The following is a 19571-nucleotide window of genomic DNA, read 5'->3' on the forward strand; positions in this document are numbered from 1 at the left end:
GAGTTTGCTGCAGCGGCCACAGGGCTCTAACACGGCAACAGAGCTTCCCTGAGCTGAGCATCCTCCTCTTGTCCAGAGGGAGGAGGAGCCAGAGAGGAGATTTCATTGCCAGACACAGGCCATGACTTTCAGAGCTCCCTGGCCCTGCGGGCACCTGCTGTCTTCTGGATAGAAGGCCCTCGACCTCCCCTCCGGGAACAATTCTCCCTGTGCTGGGAGCCCAGGAGGATGGAGTCAACCATCTCCAGTCCAGACCAGGCCTTTCAAAGCCACACGGTGGAAAGACCACCACCACTAAAACCACACGAGACACTTTCCATGTGACGGCCTCCCGAGCCTCAGGGTCATGACCTGTAAAGTGGGATAACAAAGCCACCTGGAGTGACGGAATCCTCTACCGCAGCAACTGGTGGTTTTGGGAGCCCAACCAGTGGCAGAAATCGCTGTTTTTGTTATTCCTTTATTGCCACCCTTTTTTTCTAGATTCGCCTTTATCGCAAGATTAAGTTTCCCATGAAGCAAATTGGCAGCTCAGCGGGAAGGACGACGAGGACGATCTTTAAGTCTGATCCTCAGGCCCTGCTCGGAAAAGATTAAAAGTATAACCAACACTTGGGATGTAGAGTTCAGTGGACTCTGGAATCCAGAACCAGCTCACAAATAAGTGGTTTCAGGATCCGGGCGGGAACCCGAAGCGAAAAGCAGAGCATCTGCCAGTGGTGGGGCCACGTACACGGGCTGCAGGCCCTGCGTGCATGCATTTCCCTCTGACGTCCTCCACACCCCTTGGGCCGGCAGACTGGGTGTGGGCTGACTTCAGTTCACCTGGGACCCTGGGGCTAATGATACTTTGCCGAAAAATTCAACAGCAGAAACTCAGCCTGAGGGAGAAGCAGGGTCCAGGAGCTGTCTGTCTGCAGAGCTGTCCCCACGTCACTCCCCTCCCTTGCACACCCTCCTCCGGGGCGTCCACACTTGTGCCCTGCCCTGCCACCGCTCACAGCAGCCCTGGCAGGACCTCGCTGTGCTTACAGGTTGTTCTGGCCCAGATCGTTCTTTCTCTTTGTGGCAAAACTATGTGTCTGAAGTCACACTCGTTCCCTCAGGACAAGGCTGGGGGCCTGGGGCCTCACGACCACAGCACGCGGGATCACCCCTGACCAATAGGCCACGCTGCATAAGTGAAGCCTTCGTTGGCAGCACCTGAAAACTCCTGTGAGAGAATCTCTCAGTACCTGAGCGCCGTGCACCTCAGACTCTCTCCGTCCTGGGTGTCCCGGGAATTCCGAGCTGCTATGAGTAGGGCATCCCCTGACGGTTCAGGCCTGGGCTGTGACAAGCTGCTGGAGGTGACATTCTTGAGCAGGGATCTATCACCTCAGGTCACACCCTGCCTCATTCCCATTAGGAGAGAAACGACGGTCAGCAGAGAAGGCGCAAAAGGGGACAGACTGGCCTTCAGAGTGGCTCTTTCGAGCCTGTTTTTAAAAAGATAGGCCATCTTTCTAAACAAAAAACAATGGAAATAAATTTAGTAATCTTATTTTTTAACTCTGCACTCAACCATATTTTTCATAAAGACCTTAAACAGAATCGATTGGAGTGACCTTTCATTTTTTTTAAAAGTCCATTTTATTTTTTTTAAGATCATTTAAAATATGGATGTAAATGGAACTTAGGTTCAGATGCAGCTTTTGTTTCATGTTTGTAAAATTAGTCTCTCTCATATCTATGGACGATCATATCATGGCACATAAAACAGGCTTCATGAAGACAGGCATGTCTATGCACATGAAGACAGGTGTATCTGTGCATGTGAAGACAGGTGTGTTCTGTGCACATGAGGACAGGCATGTTCCATGCACGTGAAGACAGGCACGTTCCATGTGTGTGAAGGCAGGCATGTCTGTGCACATGAAGACAGGCATGTTCTGTGCGTGTGAAGACAGGTGTGTTCCCTGCACCTGAGGACAAGCATGGCTGTGCACATGAAGACAGGTGTGGTCCGTGCACGTGTAGACAGGTATGTTCCGTGCACAAGAAGGCAGGCATCGTGGACCCCAAAGGGAACAATGCATGTGAAGACAGGCGTGTCCGTGCACAGACGCTGGAGAGGGTCTGCCCAGTTTGAAGCCTGGCCCCAGAGCCCGGCCCATGAGACAGGGCCCATCTTAAGCGTCTTCCAGAAAGGACGGCAGGGACACCCTGATGCTCCCAAGCCAACTATCCCCTGCTTCCTAGGACGAGGCAGAGGTGGACAACGAACTCTCTAGACGAGCTGGGTCTGGTAGTGGGTCTGTGCATAGGAACTCGATAGATGGCGGCTACGACCACCCATCCAGAGATTCTGACGTTCCTACTGGAAGAGATGCAACACAGAACTGTAAAACAATTTTGTGGTACCTGACATTTGTGCGTAACATAAATATTTCAAAGTGTTTTCATACACACCGATTGCTTTGATCCTCACTAAAATCCTTGTGACAGAAATGGGGCAGTTAATACCTAATTTTTCATGAGAAACATTGAGATTCAGATGACCTGATTCTAGATTCTTTGGTCCCTGATGAGCCTTCTGTCTCATATTTCTGGGCTTAACTGCACATGAGTGAGTGAGACGGGGTGGGGGCGGTAAGACCACTTCCTCCACTGGTCCTCGTGTCAACGTGGAGATCGAGGTGGTGGAAGACGCCAGGCGTCACTGTGTGTGTGTGTGGACTGACCAGGTTGCCAGCCTTCTGGGTTCAGAACTGAGCTCCGAGGCTCGCTGCCTCTCGTCGGTGCCCAGGCTTGGCGGACCCCTGAGGGAACCATGCGAGCTGATAAAGATGCCGGGGAATCCGCACATCTAGTGTTTTCACTCACAGTGAGAAACAACTGCTCAGGAAGCAGGATTCTCAAAACCCATTTTGCTGGAGTCTGTTCACCTGAAATCAAGCTGGATGGGAGACCCAGCCCTGAACAGAAGTCAGCTTTGTTGACTCGAAAACCAAAGCAAAGAAATTTAAACGATGGATGAAAAAGTCCTTAAGAGAGAGGAAGGATTTTCTCACTACACATGAACCTACGGAATCGAACAGCTGGAATCCTGTGACAAAGACTCGATTCCCTGGGAGGGTGCTGGGTGCACAGGACCACACCCTTCACGTGCTCTCTCTCCTTCTGGGGGCTGTCTCCACTACACCCTACTGCGGTCATTGTCCAGGCTACACTTTTACCATGAGAATACACCAGCGGCACGTTCAGGGAGAGGTGGGAGAGACTATAAATGTTCCCAGACCCGGCATTTAGGACACCGTAGGGACCACGTCAGCGACGTGGCGGGACCCAGGGAGAGCGAGACAACACGGAGTGTGGTGTGCAAGAGTCCATCAGTGTGTCGTGATGGAGTGATCATCCTTTCCTAAGCTGGAGATTTGAGGTTATAAATGATCATAGGATAATCAACCTGATATACAAGAGGAGAACAGGCAACGTGCATGAGAGGAAATCCACACAACCGACACACAGGACAGATGCTCCTTTTTCACAGTCGTGGAAATGCAAATGTTCGTCCAGTCCCCTGGGTATCCACGGGGGGTTGGTTCCAGGACCCCAGTGGACACCAAACTCTGCAGACACCCAGGTTCCTTATAGGAAATGGTGTAGTGTTTGCACACAACCTACGCACATACTTTAAACCGTCTCTAGATGACTCATAATCCCCAGTACCATGTAAACGTTATGTAACTAGTCGTTACACTGTATCGTTTAGGAAATAACAACAAGAAAAAAAGGCTGCAGGTGGTCAGGACAGAGGCAAACACCACAGGCCTTTTAGTCCTCGGTTGGTTGAATCCACAGACGCAGAACTCGAGGATAAGGAGGGCTGACTGTAATAATCTTTACTCCCTTGGTCAGCAAAAATCAAAGAGAACAACCACCAACCACTGCTAGAGAGCCCTCGAGTCGGCCAGGCCCTCTCTACACCACGGGGGGAGGTGCACTCCACAGCCGCGGAAAATAATACTTTAGCAATCTATTAATAAAACAGGATAAATAATCCCTCTTGAAAATTCTTATTCATTCATATATATAAAATTCATAAATGAACAAACAATACATATTTATGGATATATTACATATACACATATATGTATATACACACACACATACATATATATGCTCTTCTTTCTCCAAGGGTGTATATAAAAGATGTCTATTACATTAATAAATTATTAGGTTATCAATAAGTTATTCTGCATTTGGATTAATAATACCTTTAAAAAATAAAAGTCTTCATTATAACAGAAGCTACTGACAATACAGCTAATGTTAAGATCCTAAAGGCAATAAATATATTATTTTACTTCTGAAATACATTATTTTATATAGTATTATACTTTTCACATATTATATATAAGTATTATATTTATTATATATTATTATATTTATTTATTACATAAATATATAATTATGTATTATTAATACATGATTAGATTTTATACAGACATGTATATTGGATTTATTGTGTATTTATCTTTATTTATTATATATTCATTATATGTTAAATATATATTTACTATATATTATTATTTGAATATTATATATTTTATATATTATACGCTATATTATTTTACTCAGGAAATTTCAGGTGCAGAAAAGGAGTCGCAGGTGTCGGCACACCCTGGCCGACGGGAAGGCAGCGGCTCTCAGCAGCTCAGAGCAGCAGGCGGGTGTTTCACAGAAGATGCCCAATGCAACACGAAAAGCTACCAGCAGACAGGTGGGGCTGGCGGCGAGATCTGAGTTCAAAGGAAACTCAGAGGAAGGGAAGGGCCGGTCACTGAACCGAGCAGCCGCTCAGCAAAGGAGGGCGCTGATGAGAACCGGCTGTTAGCAATGGACAGAAGCCGAGCTTTCAGGCAAGGCCCGGTGCGCGGTGTGGGCTGCGTGCCGCACGGCTCCGGGGACGCTGCTGGCTTCATCTGCAGTGTGAGGCTGCCTCCCAGCCTTCCACAGCAAGGCTGGAAGCCCTCTACAAGCTGGGGTTTTACTCAAGATCAGAGCAGACCAGCAACAAAACCGACAGGCCTGCGATCATCGTCATCACCATCAGTGTTACCACAGCGACAACCAACATCACGACAACGTGTGACGCTTTACAGAACACACTCACGGACCCTAGAAAGATCCAAAGGAGGCACCCGGGTCAGCTGTGACAATTACCATTAAAAAGAAGGACAAAGACTCAGAAATGTGCATTGACCTGCTCAAAATCATGAAGGGAGTGAGTGGCAGAACAGGCGTATGAAACTGGATGCCTCCTGGAACCACCTGTCATCAGCTGCTCTCAGTGGGATGCAGTCTGGTCCCTGGCACAGCGATGGGCTGAGGCAGGCCTGCTGAGCAGTGAGCCAAACAGTCATTACACACACTGCGATTCCTTCACAGCAGCCATATTTTATTATTTTTTCAGATCCAAGGGGTAAACCAATTCTCTGTCAGGGGATTTCCTGCTGCGGAACCTTCAGACTCAGCTTGTCCACACTGACTGCTACTTTGTTGTTGTGACTATTTGTTTAGACAGAACGTGCCACAGAAAGGATTCATGGCAGCTTACAAAACGCATATAACACAAAAGAAAATTGAAAAAAAGTAAGGAAATGAGGCAATGGAATTAAAAGGAAAATGAGTGAATAAAAGAAAACATCCAGCCAAAATGAGGCGAGTTCACCAACAAACCAGCCTCAGTCAAGCCCTCTGTGTCCGCTAGAGGCAGACGACGAGCTCGGCTCTCAGCTTTCCAGCAGTCAAGAGAAAGGGGGAACCGTGACCCACAGCATCTAAAGGTATAATTACAGCCCAGCCAGTGGCTCAGGAGAAACGCAAGTATTCCTGGTTCTACGAGTAGTAAGACATACTTTCCATTGTTCCAGAAAACCCTAATAATAGCAGCCCATTCTTTTCAGGGTCTCACTACGTCAGACACGATGCCAAGTGCTTCGAATTCTTTATCTCATTCAGTTCCCACAACAGTTCCATAGGATGGGTATTATTAGCATCACTTTTTTACAAACGAGGGAGCTGAAATGCAGAGAAGTCACTAAAATAACACAATTAGTAAGCAGCTGATTTGGGATCCAACACTGCGCTGTGGCCTCCACAGTAATCCTTCTACCGCACGGCTTCCATGAGGAGCCACGCCTTGATTCAGTCCCTAAGGGTCCCTGAAAATCCCACAGAATCCCTCAATATCCAATAAACATCGTCCCCACCACTTCCTCCCTGCCACAGAGTTTTGATTTGTTTTGTTTTGTTTTAAAGATTGGCACCTGAGCTAACATCTGTTGCCAACCATCTTGCTGTCATTTCCAGAGAGGACAGCAGACAGTCCTCAGGCACACAGCTCTGCTTCTTCTGCTTCTTCTCCCCAAAGCCCCCCCAGTACGTAGCTGTGTATTCAAGTTGTAGGCCCTTCTAGTTGTGGCATGCGGGAGGCCGCCTCAGCATGGCCTGACTAGCAGTGCCATGTCCACGTCCAGGATCCAAACCAACAAAACCCTGGGCCGCCAAAGCAGAACGCACGAACTTAACCACTCAGCCACGGGACCCACCCCTTCGATTTGTTTTCTTCATTGAACTTACCACCATCTGAAATTATCGTGTTCAGTTGTTCACTCACTTTATTGTCTTTCTCCTGTTAGCATGTGAGCCGTGTGGCTGCAATGGTCTGTCTGTCTTGACATCCTTGTACCTGGGGGTCTGCTTTACTGCCTAGGACGCAGGAGGCACTCAATAACATTCTGAATGAATGAGTGTTTGAAGGAGCGAGCATTAGGTGTCCATTCAAACCTTTTCCATGTTTGAGAATCCAGTTGCCTTACAGATATTGCTTATTCTTAGTCTCTTACAGATATTACTTACATATTCTTCTCCAGGCTCCATGACTGACTTATATTAGTTACTCACCAAAAATGTATTGTCTCCTATAACTTGGCTATTTTTCATAATCCAGCTTGACACAGACTTGATTTTATTCATTTGATCTTATAACTTTAAAAATTATAGTTAAGAATATAGATGACACCATTGCTTGTCACACATGAAGAAATTTTTTTTATTCATTTGCCCATTAAAAATGATTGCTGATTTTTAAAAGCCTACCTACAAAGAATTTGCCTAGTGGCCTGTTCGATACAGATTTTGCTATTTGCTGCCCAATATTTCCCATTTAAAAAACAGAAGGTTCTAAAAAAGACAGAGAAAGCAACTTGATGTTTTAAAGCACAAAAAACATGTTCTTTGTCTGGTTAAACACCTAATTCTAGTTGCCATGTTTTCAGGCAGGAAAAATAATCAAATTCTTAAACAATGCAGCTTCAGAGGTCAGCAATAGGAGCATGACATAATGAGGCAACTTTTTGAACCACAGACACACAGACACATGCAGAACCCCAGATATTCACAATAACTGACTGGATGACACTGATAAACGCGGTCCACGAAATCTCCGCACAACACAGCTTCCAGCCCTGACTGTCTCGATGCCTGTCCTCAGTCCTCTGAGGCTCCCAGGCCCCTCGGGATTCACACCACGTGGCTGTCATTTCCAGAGAGGACAGCAGACAGTCCTCAGGCACATAGCTCTGCTGCAATCTTAGAAACTGTCTGTGAACATCAGGCCTACCCTTCAAAGGTGGGTCTTTTCTTCTTTTTTCTATAAAGTTATCTCTTGCAAACTTATTGTTTCAATTAAAAGACTAAATCATATGAAAACGTAGGCTAAGCTGAAAGATAAGGGAAGGTGATGATGTCATCTTGACTCATTTTTCTGGACTCACGTGGTCCCAATATGGCGGGCAGGCAAGGAAAGAAGCCACTTGGGGATATGAAAGCAGCTGGATCGACTTCAAAAACAAAATTTGGAAGACGTTTAAAATACAGATTGTGACCAATTTTCTATATGAAAAGAGAATGATAAATGGCTAAGGTGATATGATACTGTGATTTACAGTAAGAAAAACTAGTTTGGTCTTCATCCACAGTTCCTAGCACAGAGCTCCTAAAACCCTGTAGATTCCTGTATAAGAGCCATATCGGCATCTTTGGTGATACTGTTTAGTTTTGCTCCCAGTTCCAAAAATAACTTCAGAACCATGAAGGTGAAATAGGTATCTTTCATTATTCATAATAAGCCCTTTTAACTACACCTAAATTTATGTTAACGAGGTGACTTTTGGAAACCCCCTAAGGATAGGGCAGGCTGTCAGGGGAACCAACCAAATGATTACAGGGACAGAACTTTCAGTCCCACCTGCCAACTCTGAGGAGGGGACAGGGGCTGGAGGTTGAATCAGTCTCCAGTGGCCAACGGTTTAATCAATCATGCCTATCATATTGAAGTTTCTATAAAAACCCAGAAGAATAAGGTTCAGAGAGCTTCTGGGTTGGTGAACAGGTGGAGGTGCTGGGAGGGTGGTGCTCCCACAGAGGCCCAGAAGCTCCTTGCCCCATCCCACATCCCTTGCCCTATCATCTTTTTCATCTGCCTGTTCTAGAGTTACATCTTTCTATAATAAACTGATGATCTAGTAAGTAAAATGTTGTCCTGAGTTCTGTGAGCCACTCCAGAAAATTATCAAGCCTGAGAAGAGGGTTGTGGGAACCTCTGACTTTTAGCCAGTGGGTCAGAAGCACATGCAACAACCTGGACTCGAGACAGGGGTCTGGAGGGGGGGCAGTCTTGTGGGACTGAGCCCTTCACCTGTGGGATCTGAGGCCGTCTCCAGGGAGTGTCAGAATTGAATTAAACTGTAGGGCCCTCAGCTGGTGTCACAGAACTGTACAGTGTGGGGAACCTGCCCCCTGTTCACATTTGGTGACAGAACCATCATAAGTGACATACTGAGAGTCGAGAATGTAGAGTAAAGGAGAAACACAGAAGAATTTTCCCTTTACACCTTGGCGTTAGAAGTGGGACTTGGACAACAGTCCTGGCTCATGGAAGCACGTGCTGTGGGGAAGGGAGGAGATGAAAGGGCAGGCGATGCAGAGCCTTTGGTCCCTGGATGGCCATGTGGTCGCCCGTGGTATGAAGTCACAGCTGTGCTGAGCTCAGTTGCTAAAGGTAAAGTGGACAATGAGTCAGCGTCACAACCGTGCGCAGGGAGAGAACCTTCCAGAGACTTCCAGCTCCTAGGTTTTCCTAAAACAAGGGGAAGGAACAAATTGTTTCTCCCATCTGAGTTATAGGGATCAGGTTGAGAGAACTAAGGCATTTGCTAAATGGGGTTAATCCCATCACGCACGGGCAGGGCCAGATGCCCAGAGAGCCCAACAAGATTACCTGTTGGTGGTCAGATTTTAAAGTAAAGGATTACATAATGAAAACAAACAGCCCTCCCCACATACACACAAATAAGCAGGACTTACACATATTTACGATTAGAGAGAAATAGATAAAGAAAAAGGGACAAAGTCACTTGCAGAGTGTGCAAGAGAGATTCTGACAGCTGGAAAAGCAGAAGGGAATTTGTAGAGAGACCTTACAAGTAAACTCTTGCTCCAAAGAAAAGATACCCTCTTTGTTCATATGCAGACCTCATTTGTTTTTTATACTATTGTGGAAATTTTGAATTGAAAAAAGTTTTTAGGCTGCAGCATAAACAGACACAGCACTTTCCATCTTTCTTAATGAAAAGTCCTGAAATGAAACATTTTATATGTTCTTAACAGAACATTCTCATTTTTTGTCCTGCTAACTTCTTTGGCTGCCTTAAATATTTCTCTTGCTTAAGGTTTAAGGTCTATGGAACATAAAGAAGTTGGCCAAGTGAAAAAAAATAGTTCCTATGTTACAATTATCTTCATTAGAGTTGATAAAGAGAGTAGTTCTTAACATAAACCCCCTAAATTCTCTCAGTAATATTAGACAGTTGCAATGAAAAGAATATTCTATTTGAGAGATTCAACATTTATTTCTCCTTCTCAGAATTAGCTGTTTTAAATCATTGAATGTGCTGGGAATATAACTCAATACATAAAACTGTAAAATCCATTAACCAATGGAATTTTTAGCAGCTTTTAGAAATGATGTTATACAAAAATAATTAATGACACAAAAAGGTATCCATAACATAAACTAAGTAAAAAATCCTACAAAACATTATGTATGCAGATTCCATATTTTTCTTTAAAAAAGTCTACACCGTACGCTTAAAGGCTACCTACATATATCAAGATAACATTGTTATGTAATAGTTAAGGATTAGTTTTATTTCCTCTGTTTCTTTCTCTATATCTCAAACTATTCTGAAATTCTATGAAAGCACATTACTTTTGGAGTCATAATTATTATCAAATTATTCTCTGTACATGAGGATATTCAACCCAATTAGTACGGTAATCAATTAAACCAGTTCTCTTAAGACTTCCGTCATCCTAATGTTGAGTCTAATGATCCAAAACAAGCAGATGGGCTGAGCGGTCCAGTTGGACCACAGGGACGTTGCCTAAGCTTGACCTCTAGTGTTCCCAGAACATGTTCCAGCACCTTCTTGCTGCTGTAGGAGTAGAAATGGAGACAGAGCAGATGGCGGGCTGACTGTCAGGACAGAATGGAGTCTGCCTCAAGACTGTTTTGCAGGAGTACGGCAAGAGCAGGGGAATATAAGCACAAAGCTTCCCAGAATGCAAATGTTTGGGACAAAAAGAAAGGTGATTATATAAGAAGAGCTTACAGCTTAACATGAAGCATTTACGTTAAGAAAAGAACAAAAATTTAACCAAATTTCTGAAGTAGATTACAGAATTTCTTTTTCTAGACTTTCTTAAAAATAAAATGAACTCTGACACTATAATTCATTTTTTATTATTATCTGCAGAATGGCCATCACAGATCTTCCACCTCTCACCCTCTGGCTCCAACATTGACATCTAGTGATCACTGAGCGTGTTTTCAGAGGATGAAAATTAACATTAGCGTTAACTTAAACAGAATTTAACTTACAAAGTTAAATTTTGTGTTGGGAAAATTTACCATACTTTCCCCAAACTGAGCCTCCTCCTTCCTCCTCCCTCCCTCCTTTCTCTCGCCTGCTCTGCCCGCCCTTCTCCTTCCTTCCTCTCGTCCTCCTCTTCCTCCTCTTCCTCCTTCTTTTTCTTCCTTTTATTTTCCTTCCTCAAGTCCACCCTGTGGCATAAGCCATAATCTTTCCACTCTTTATACTCCAAATCCTTCCTAGCCCCAGTTCCTCAGATTCTGCCCAGGCTCGAACACTCTTCTCTCAGCAACCTCCGCTGAACTTGCTGAGCTGGAAGAGCATGTAGCTGATTCCTTTCTACGATTTTCATTCAGACCCCTGGGTTACCTCGTCCTCGAGGCTGTGGCCTCGTGGCCTGACATACATCTACGGAATTTCCAGCACACATTTGGTTAAACCATTTGCTGTTTGTTTGTTTTCTGAGGACATTCATATTCCCTCTATATTGCATTTGTACAGAAATCTTAATAACAGCTTCTTAATTGAGCTTCTGGAACATAATTAGCATTCTTTGGAATAAACATTCTAATTGTGCTGTCCTCTCCTTGGAATAAATAAACTACAAATTTTCCTGATTATAAGAGAAAGAAGAAACAGAGAAAAACATCATTTCTGGACAAATGCTTTTCTAAAATGCTTTGTGGGGGTAACCGGACTCAGCAAAGGAGGAGGGACACGCGTGTTTCACGTCACTGTCACATTTCTCATTCCAAAACTCACTGCCTTAACGTCAGGAACAGGAGAGAGAGAAAGACGCATAGGAGGAGGAAAAACGTGATCGCTCCGTCCAGGCTCGGAAGTCTTAAAAGTTACATGTACATCTCAGAAGTTGGGAGTGGTTTTCTACTCCGGCTGAAAAAAAAAATCCCAATAATTCCCCTAATTCAGGAAAATGATATTCACCGACACTGATCATTTGGGTATAAATTAAGCCACCAAATAATCCTTTGGTACCACTGCAATAGCCTCAGGTAATACGGTCTATGTGTGTATACATATATATATATATACACATAATATAAACACGGGTACACCTCAGCCACACAAACACACATCAGTTACTCCATCAAAGTCATTCAGCCACCAGAATACCTCCCTTTCATCATCTACACTCCATTCCTAAACCTATTTTCTGAATAGAAGGAACCTTCAAACCAGCTGATACTTGATTGATGTTGACCTGCTTTTTGAGTAAGCTGAACGCTGCTGACTTACTGAAAAAGAACCCCCTCCCTGGTTCCCCTACTAAACACCCTGTGCATAAGGAAGTGGATCACGGGAAACACTGGCGCCAGCAATTCTTGTCGTCAGCTACCAAAGCCACGGCCGGGTAAGACCAGATCGAGGGAGGTTAGGGAAGATGAATGCACCAAACTGGCCGTCGCCTCCACGTCATCATCTCCTAAAAGAAAAAGCACAGCTTCTCCAGGAATCTCCAAACCACAAACCAGCTAACATTAAAATGCCCTGTCAGAATTCCTCATGGATACCTTTTATCCTCCATAACGGTAAATTAGCTAGACAGGACATGACATTACAAGACAGAACAAACCTCTTGAACTGTAATTCGCAGCGACTTTAAAAATGGACGACGGGGGGTATATGATGGTCGCTAGAGGAAAAGTTCCCATGTGCCCCGGCATTCACACAGGCGTATCCGGACACAGCGACACCGTCAACATCACTCATCCACACTGAAGAGAGAGAGTATGTGGCTTTCACCCTCAAAACCTCTGTTAATCATGTAAATGCAGAAAATTTGTTCACGGGTTTCAGCAGACCAAATGACCCACATATTTTCTCTTAATAAGAGCTCATCTTGTGTTCTCAATGTATGGTTTTCATTGAATTACTGACATTTCCCCCCAGACATTTCTCAAGCAAAACCAGACTCCATTCCATTTATCTGTTTTTCTAGATATCCCAAATGAAGACTAGTTCATAACAAACACTCCATGGACGCTAGTTGAAAGCATCCATGAATGATCTTTGATTCTCAATACTAAGTGTCCTATACGTAGCAGATAAAAAATAAAGGAAAGGAAAAAAAGTTTGTTAAATTTAATTACATTTGGTGCATAGAGAGATTGCCAAAATGCAACCATGGTTTCATTGAATTATCATGGCCTTAAAAGTCAACATATTTGATTATAGTTTGGGGCAGAAATGCAATAACAGCCATTTAACTACTGATTTGTAGTTTTAAGGTGGATCCTCCTACTGTGATTTTAAACTTGAGAGGGACCATAGTGTAAACAGGGTGTCAGCCTCAGCAAGACTTTCAACTCTGACACCTCCACAAAGTGGGAACCTCTGGCCGGGTTACACAACCCAAGAGCACACACAACAGGATCATTGCCTCGTCTTACTGATCAAGGGTGATGCTTGCTCAGGAGTGTCAGCAATATTATCCACCAATTACCGCCAAACCATCTTATTTGCTCTAGTGACAGAAACTACTCTCCCGCTGCAGCAGCCCCTCCCTTCCAGAGGTCTCCTCATTTCTTACAATTTGAGTCAAGCAACCAGAAGATCTTTGATAAGTATACTTAGCTGCAGAAGCTGAGACTGAGGCCTATCTGCTCAGAAAAGATTATCACAGGGCGGGAGGCTCAGACCACAGGGCATGGTCTGCTGTCATGGAGAGGCCTTCCTAAAGCACTTTTTTATTCAAATATTTATAAAGCATCTACTAGGCACCATATACTGTGCTGAGCACAGACGATGCAGACAAGCTTTCTTATTTCATAGGCTCGCATTCAAGAGTAAGCCAACAGACAATACGCAAGCAACAGAAAAGAAATATCAGAGAGGGAGAAGTGCTGTGGTAAATAATCACTGAGACCCAAGGAGAGCCGTTCGCCATTAGTGTCTTTTCCGAGCACCAGCCACGGAGGAAACATCAGCATCAGCTTCAGCGAAATGCGGTACTTACCACCACGATCACATTCGCTGCTGGGAGTGGACGGTTTTCCACCTCAAGATCTTGACCAGCCACGGCCAGCAGATTGAGCGATGGGTCATACGCAGGTCGAGGATATGCCGAATTAACAATTTGGTGGCGTTTGCTTATCTGAGCTTCAGAAGAGGAGCGGTAGCTGTGTTTATATATCTTTTGTGGAGCTTCATCCAGGCTCTTCTCAATGTCTTGTGCATGGTGGTAAATGAATGCTGGCTTTCTGCTCTTCTGATGAATTTCCAAAAAGTGAGCATTATTTCCCGAAAAGCACCCTGAAAGAAGAAGAAGCAGAAATGAAAATCAAAGACCTTATTCAGTGGATGAGTGGAAACATCCGACCAGGACAATTACCCCCTTAGGAGGCTTGAAGACCTGCGAAGGACTGAGGTCAGTGTGCCCATCGTTTCCCCCTGCTCCATCATCCCCAACAGGTACAGCTCGCTTGGTGGTTGCAGGCATCTCAGAGACCTCGGGTGGACAGAAGTGGGTGTAGTTGGAAAAAGTCCTGTTTGTCTGATATTCTAACACCTCTTTTAGTCAGGAATTCTCTCCTGTTTCTCAGGCTCAGTTCTCACACCTGCCGGGCTTCTATTCCCAGATTTCCTGTCTGTTCCCCAAATGATAACCATTTAGATCTTATTCGAGATTTTCTCCCTTTAATCAATCATATTTCATGCAATTCTTCTTTCATACTACTTTATCCTGCTTGTATTATAGTTAACTTTGTATAATTTTTTTTAAAGTTTGAATATTTTAAGCTCACTAAGAGCAGAAGTCTGAGCATACGCATCGCGACAGCAACTTCCGGTTGTGCAGCAATATCGAATCTCTCCTTCTGACTTAGCGACACGGCCGCCAGGTAAAGTAACACCTTCACCTTTATTTCCTCTGCTAGTTAAATACCCGTTGAATCGAGTAACTGTTTCTCCTATTTGTCACTGACCACACGAGAAAATAGGTAACAAATACATGTGAGTCAAGAGAACATCACTAGGTCAAACATCAATTAGAAATGCAAACTTAAGATCTTCTGCATAAGACGATAAGTGGAGGGAGTGGATCATGATGTGGCGATGCCACCCACAGGGCCATGTGACCTGGGCATCCAGATTCTCCCTGGGTGCCTATGGCATCCATAAGCTGTACAAATACTGCCCTGAGAAATTTACTTACCACTTTTTATAAGAATTCTGGGGTACCTAGAACTCTGATTGAGTATTTATACTAGAGGAGTTTCTGGGTTTATAGCTTTTGTCCTCTCTCAGGACTTCTGTGACAGGCGTATATTTCTAGCATCTTCAGCAATTCTGTTTTACCTGTATGCTTACAACTTTCGCTTACAGATATAAAGGCGGGTTATTTTCTTACCAGCTCAAGTGCTTTCTCCCATGATGAAACAGAGAGTTTGGGAATCATTGTAGGGTATCAGATCACTCAAATCACAATCACATTTCCTGTGGATTCCGAAATAGTAATAGAAATGGATCATCATGTCTCCTGTCCTGAGCATGCTGACTGGACAGTAACTTTTTTAAAGCAATCAAGCTACCATAATTTGCCAAAGATGAAGACTGGGGAGTGATCTCCTTGAAATCACTGTAAATTTTGTTTCTCTGACTGAAATAAGAGTTCCTTATATTGGAAATGAAACCAGCATTAGGAACATATTCAATATTATGAAATTCAGAATGGGGTACTTCAGAGTTATTATTTTGCAGCATTTTATTAATGGAGAATGGTTCTAAAGTGTTTTAGATGTATATTAGGTGTTCATTTAGCATGTTACTAAAAGTAATTTACTCAGTGATGCCTTGGAGTCCTAGAAGGGCTTCCGGGCTCCTGGAAGTTGAGCACGCCCCTTCCCCCTCAGAGAACTGAGTCTGATATTGTGAAGAGCAGCAATGAAGTGGTCAGCCGGGGGTCAAGAAATAGAACAGGCATACTATTTCTATCCTAGTTGAGTTTTTTAATACTCCTCATCTAAAGATGGTCCCTCGCTTTGGGAAAGGCATATTGAATGCTTGAATGCATTTGGGCTTCTCACCTGAAGGACTCTTCCTTCCAAAAAGAGGAATCTTTCATGTTCAGTAGCATGAAAACTCTATCTGCCATGACAGTGCTATTGAAACGGCATGTTAATACAGACCAACATGCAAAAGAGAGGTACAGGTCCTGGCAAGATTTGAGAAGTAAAAGATAAAATAGTGGGGGGTGGAGATGAATTTCAATAAGAAAGAAACAAGCAGCTTAGAAGATCTGAGAATGCAGATTTGAGAGACGGGGAGAAATGAATGAAGAACGGATAAAATACACAATTACTGTCAATCTTTCTTTGTATATGATATCAATCTTGGCAAACCTTTTCAGAGCCACCTTATCTAAATAGAATACGTGAGTCCAGCTAAAAGATCTCTTGTGCTAAAACTGGCCTACAGGGAAAAGTGGAAAAAATCTAATTTTATGTGCAATTGAAACACAATTAAAATTTCCCAGCCTTATCCAGTTGTATAAGGGAAAGGACTTAGTCCTGAGTTGTCCTTGAGTAATGAGACCCACGTGGCAGCATAGTATTAGGAGCCCCCCAGAGCCATGAGGTAGGAAAAACGTTTTCAAAGTGCTGTGCTTAGATCTCTGAATCAGAATCACCTGGTATCTTAAGAGGCAGGTCCCCAGATCCCGCTGAGAACGACCATCGCAGAATCTCTTCCAGACACATCGCCTAGGAATCTGGATTTACAATGGAATTCTCACATTCAGACTCTGAAGTCGAGGACCACTGAGCTAGTGTCTGAATTAGTTTTGTCTTCTCTGTCTTCACATGCCACCTCTCTATCACCTCTCTCACTTCAACATTATGAATATACTCAAGTAAACATTTTGGAAATGTTACAATTGAGATGCCTATTAAATATCAAAGTGGAGATGTTGAATTAGAAATTGAATAACTAAGTGTGTAGTTCACGGTTGGAGAAACATTTGTGAGTCATCCAATTCAGATAAAATTTAAAGCCAAGTGATTGGCAGTAGATAGAAAAAAGGAAGAGCGTGGAGGACACGGCACTGCAGATGTCCAATATTGAGTGTCGGGAAGCTGAATGAAAGGAGCCAGCAAAGATAAGAGAGATGGAGCAGCAGCAGAGCAGGAGGAAACCAATAGCATGTCCACAGAAGCTCAAAAGGAAAATGTTTTAGAACCTGTATGTAGCATAGGGTCTTAGACAGAAGCAATTGAAAAATTATCTCATCGTGATGTCTCTCGAAACTAGGATATAAATGGAACATCCTCATGTTTCCATGGAAGAAAAGTCCCACTGGAGACATACTCATAGATTAAAAAAATTACAAAGCACACCAAGAGACTCCTGCCATGAGAGACAGTCAGAAAACAGAAGAGGTGGAAACATTCTCATCTATGAAATAATAAATAAAAGAGAAAAAGAGAAGGGGCTTTAAAATAAGTTGACTTAAAACATCAAAAGAGATTAAAAAGGAAAAATAAGAATAGGAAATTTAAGGAAAAGAGAATAGGCATATTTCAATCCAAGTGGAAATCATAGAAATGAAAAATAGAGTAATTGAAGAAACCCAGTATAGGGGGTCCCTTTTCTTTTCTCCATTCTCCATGCTCCATGCCAGGCGATCCTATGGCAGCTGTGGGCCTGGCCGTTAACCACAGTCCACAGGATTTGAACTCTGCAGGAGGGGACTCTTCCTCCATATTGGTGAAGCTGCAATTCTAGGAGCATGGAGCCAACTATCCCAGCTTCTCCTCTCTCTGTCCTCCCACCACGTGACCCTGGACTCAGATGGAGTTGTGGAAGAGCAAGAAACTCACTTCAACTATAATGAATCAATAAGTTTTAAGTGAAAAGATGGAAAAAATGTCTATCATGTAAACACCAATCAAAAGAGAGCTAGAGTGACTATATTACTATCAGATAATGTAGACTTCAGAGCAAAGAAAATTACCAAGGATAAAGTGGGACATTACATAGTTACATATGTACATAATGATGTAATGTACATAAGAATGCATAGTAATCCTAAATGTGTGTGCACCCCCCAAAAAAGCATAAAAATACATGAAGCAAAAAGTGACCAAAATGAAAGGAGAAACAGGCAAATCTACAATTATAGATGGAGATTTTAACACTCTTCTCTCAATACCAGATAGAACTAGCAAACAGAAAATCAGCAAGGGCAAGATTATGAAAGACAGAATCACACCATCAACCACCTGGGTCTCACAGATATTCCTAGGACGCTCCAACCAAGGACACCAGAACACACACTCTTTTCTAGTGCACATGGAACATTCACCAAATAGACCATATCGTGGGTCATAAAACAAATTTAGCACATTTTCAAAGAACTGAAACTATACAAAGTATATTCTCTGACCATAATAATTAAACTAGGCATCAATAACAGAAAGAAAACCATGATATTTCCAAACACTTGGAAAGTAAACAACAGACTTCTAAATATCGGTGGGTCAAACAGTAACCACAGACAAATTAGCATACATTTGAACTGAACTAAAATGAAAATATAACATCACAATTTGTGAGATGCAACTAAAGCAGTGCTTAGAGGAAAATGTATAGCACAAATGCTTATATAAGAAAAGCAGAAAGGTCTCAAATCAATAAGCTAAGGCTCCATTTTAAGAAACTAGAAAAAAGGAAGAGCAAAATAAATGTAAAGTATGCAGAGTAAAGAAATTAAAAAGTTAAAAGCAGAAATAATTACATCCAAAGTCGGACACAGAGAAAATCAATGAAACAAAGTTGATTCTTAGAAAACATCAAAAAATTGATAAAACTCCAGCAAGACTAACAAATAAACAGAGAAAACACAAATTACCAACATTGAATGGAAGGAAGAACATACTACAGACCCAGCAGACATGAGAAGGATACGAAGGGACCACCACGTGCAGTCCTCTGCATGGAAACGCAACAACTTAGATGAAGTGACCAGCTCCTCAAAAACCACCAACTAACGCAACTCACCAAGATGAAATAAATAACCTCAATTGTCTTCAAATTATGGAAGAGTTCGAATTCCTACTTAAATTTTTTTCTGAAAAAGAAATCTTCAGTATCAAATGGTTTCACTGGCAAATTCTACCAAACATTTAAAGAAAAAAATAACCTCAATTCCACAGCATCTCTCCCAGAATATAGAAGAGAAGAGAACACTCCCAAATACTTTTATGAGGCCAAAATTACTCTGATAACAAAATCAGGGAAAGATGATACTAAAAAAGAAAACTACAGACCAATATTACTCATGAAAGAAGATGCAAAAATCCCCAAGAAAATATCAGCAAATTTAATACAGAAATATATAAAAAGAATAATACACCATAACCAAGTGGGGCTTATCTTGGGAACATAAGGCCACTTCAATATTCGAAACATAATCGCTGTAATCCACCATATTGATAGTTTAAAGAAGGAAAACACGGGGCCAGCACCATGGCCGAGTGGTTAAGTTTGCACACTCCACTTTGGTGGCCCAGGGTTTTGCCGATTGGGATCCTGGGCACAGACCTGGCACTACTCATTAGGCCATGCTGAGGC

General features: G+C 43.0%; 1 protein-coding gene across 1 annotated transcript in view; it reads right to left on the reverse strand.

The window, feature by feature from the left end:
- PTPRR (protein tyrosine phosphatase receptor type R) overlaps window positions 1–19571 on the reverse strand; it is a 212891-nt gene that overhangs the window by 170747 nt on the left and 22573 nt on the right. The window contains exon 2 of the mRNA XM_070622066.1: window positions 13960–14255. Within this exon, the coding sequence (XP_070478167.1) occupies window positions 13960–14255 (296 nt within the window). The remainder of the gene's footprint in view (window positions 1–13959; window positions 14256–19571) is intronic.

This window comes from Equus przewalskii, chromosome 5 (genome assembly GCF_037783145.1).
Source record: "Equus przewalskii isolate Varuska chromosome 5, EquPr2, whole genome shotgun sequence".
NCBI classification, from domain to species: Eukaryota; Metazoa; Chordata; class Mammalia; order Perissodactyla; family Equidae; genus Equus; species Equus przewalskii.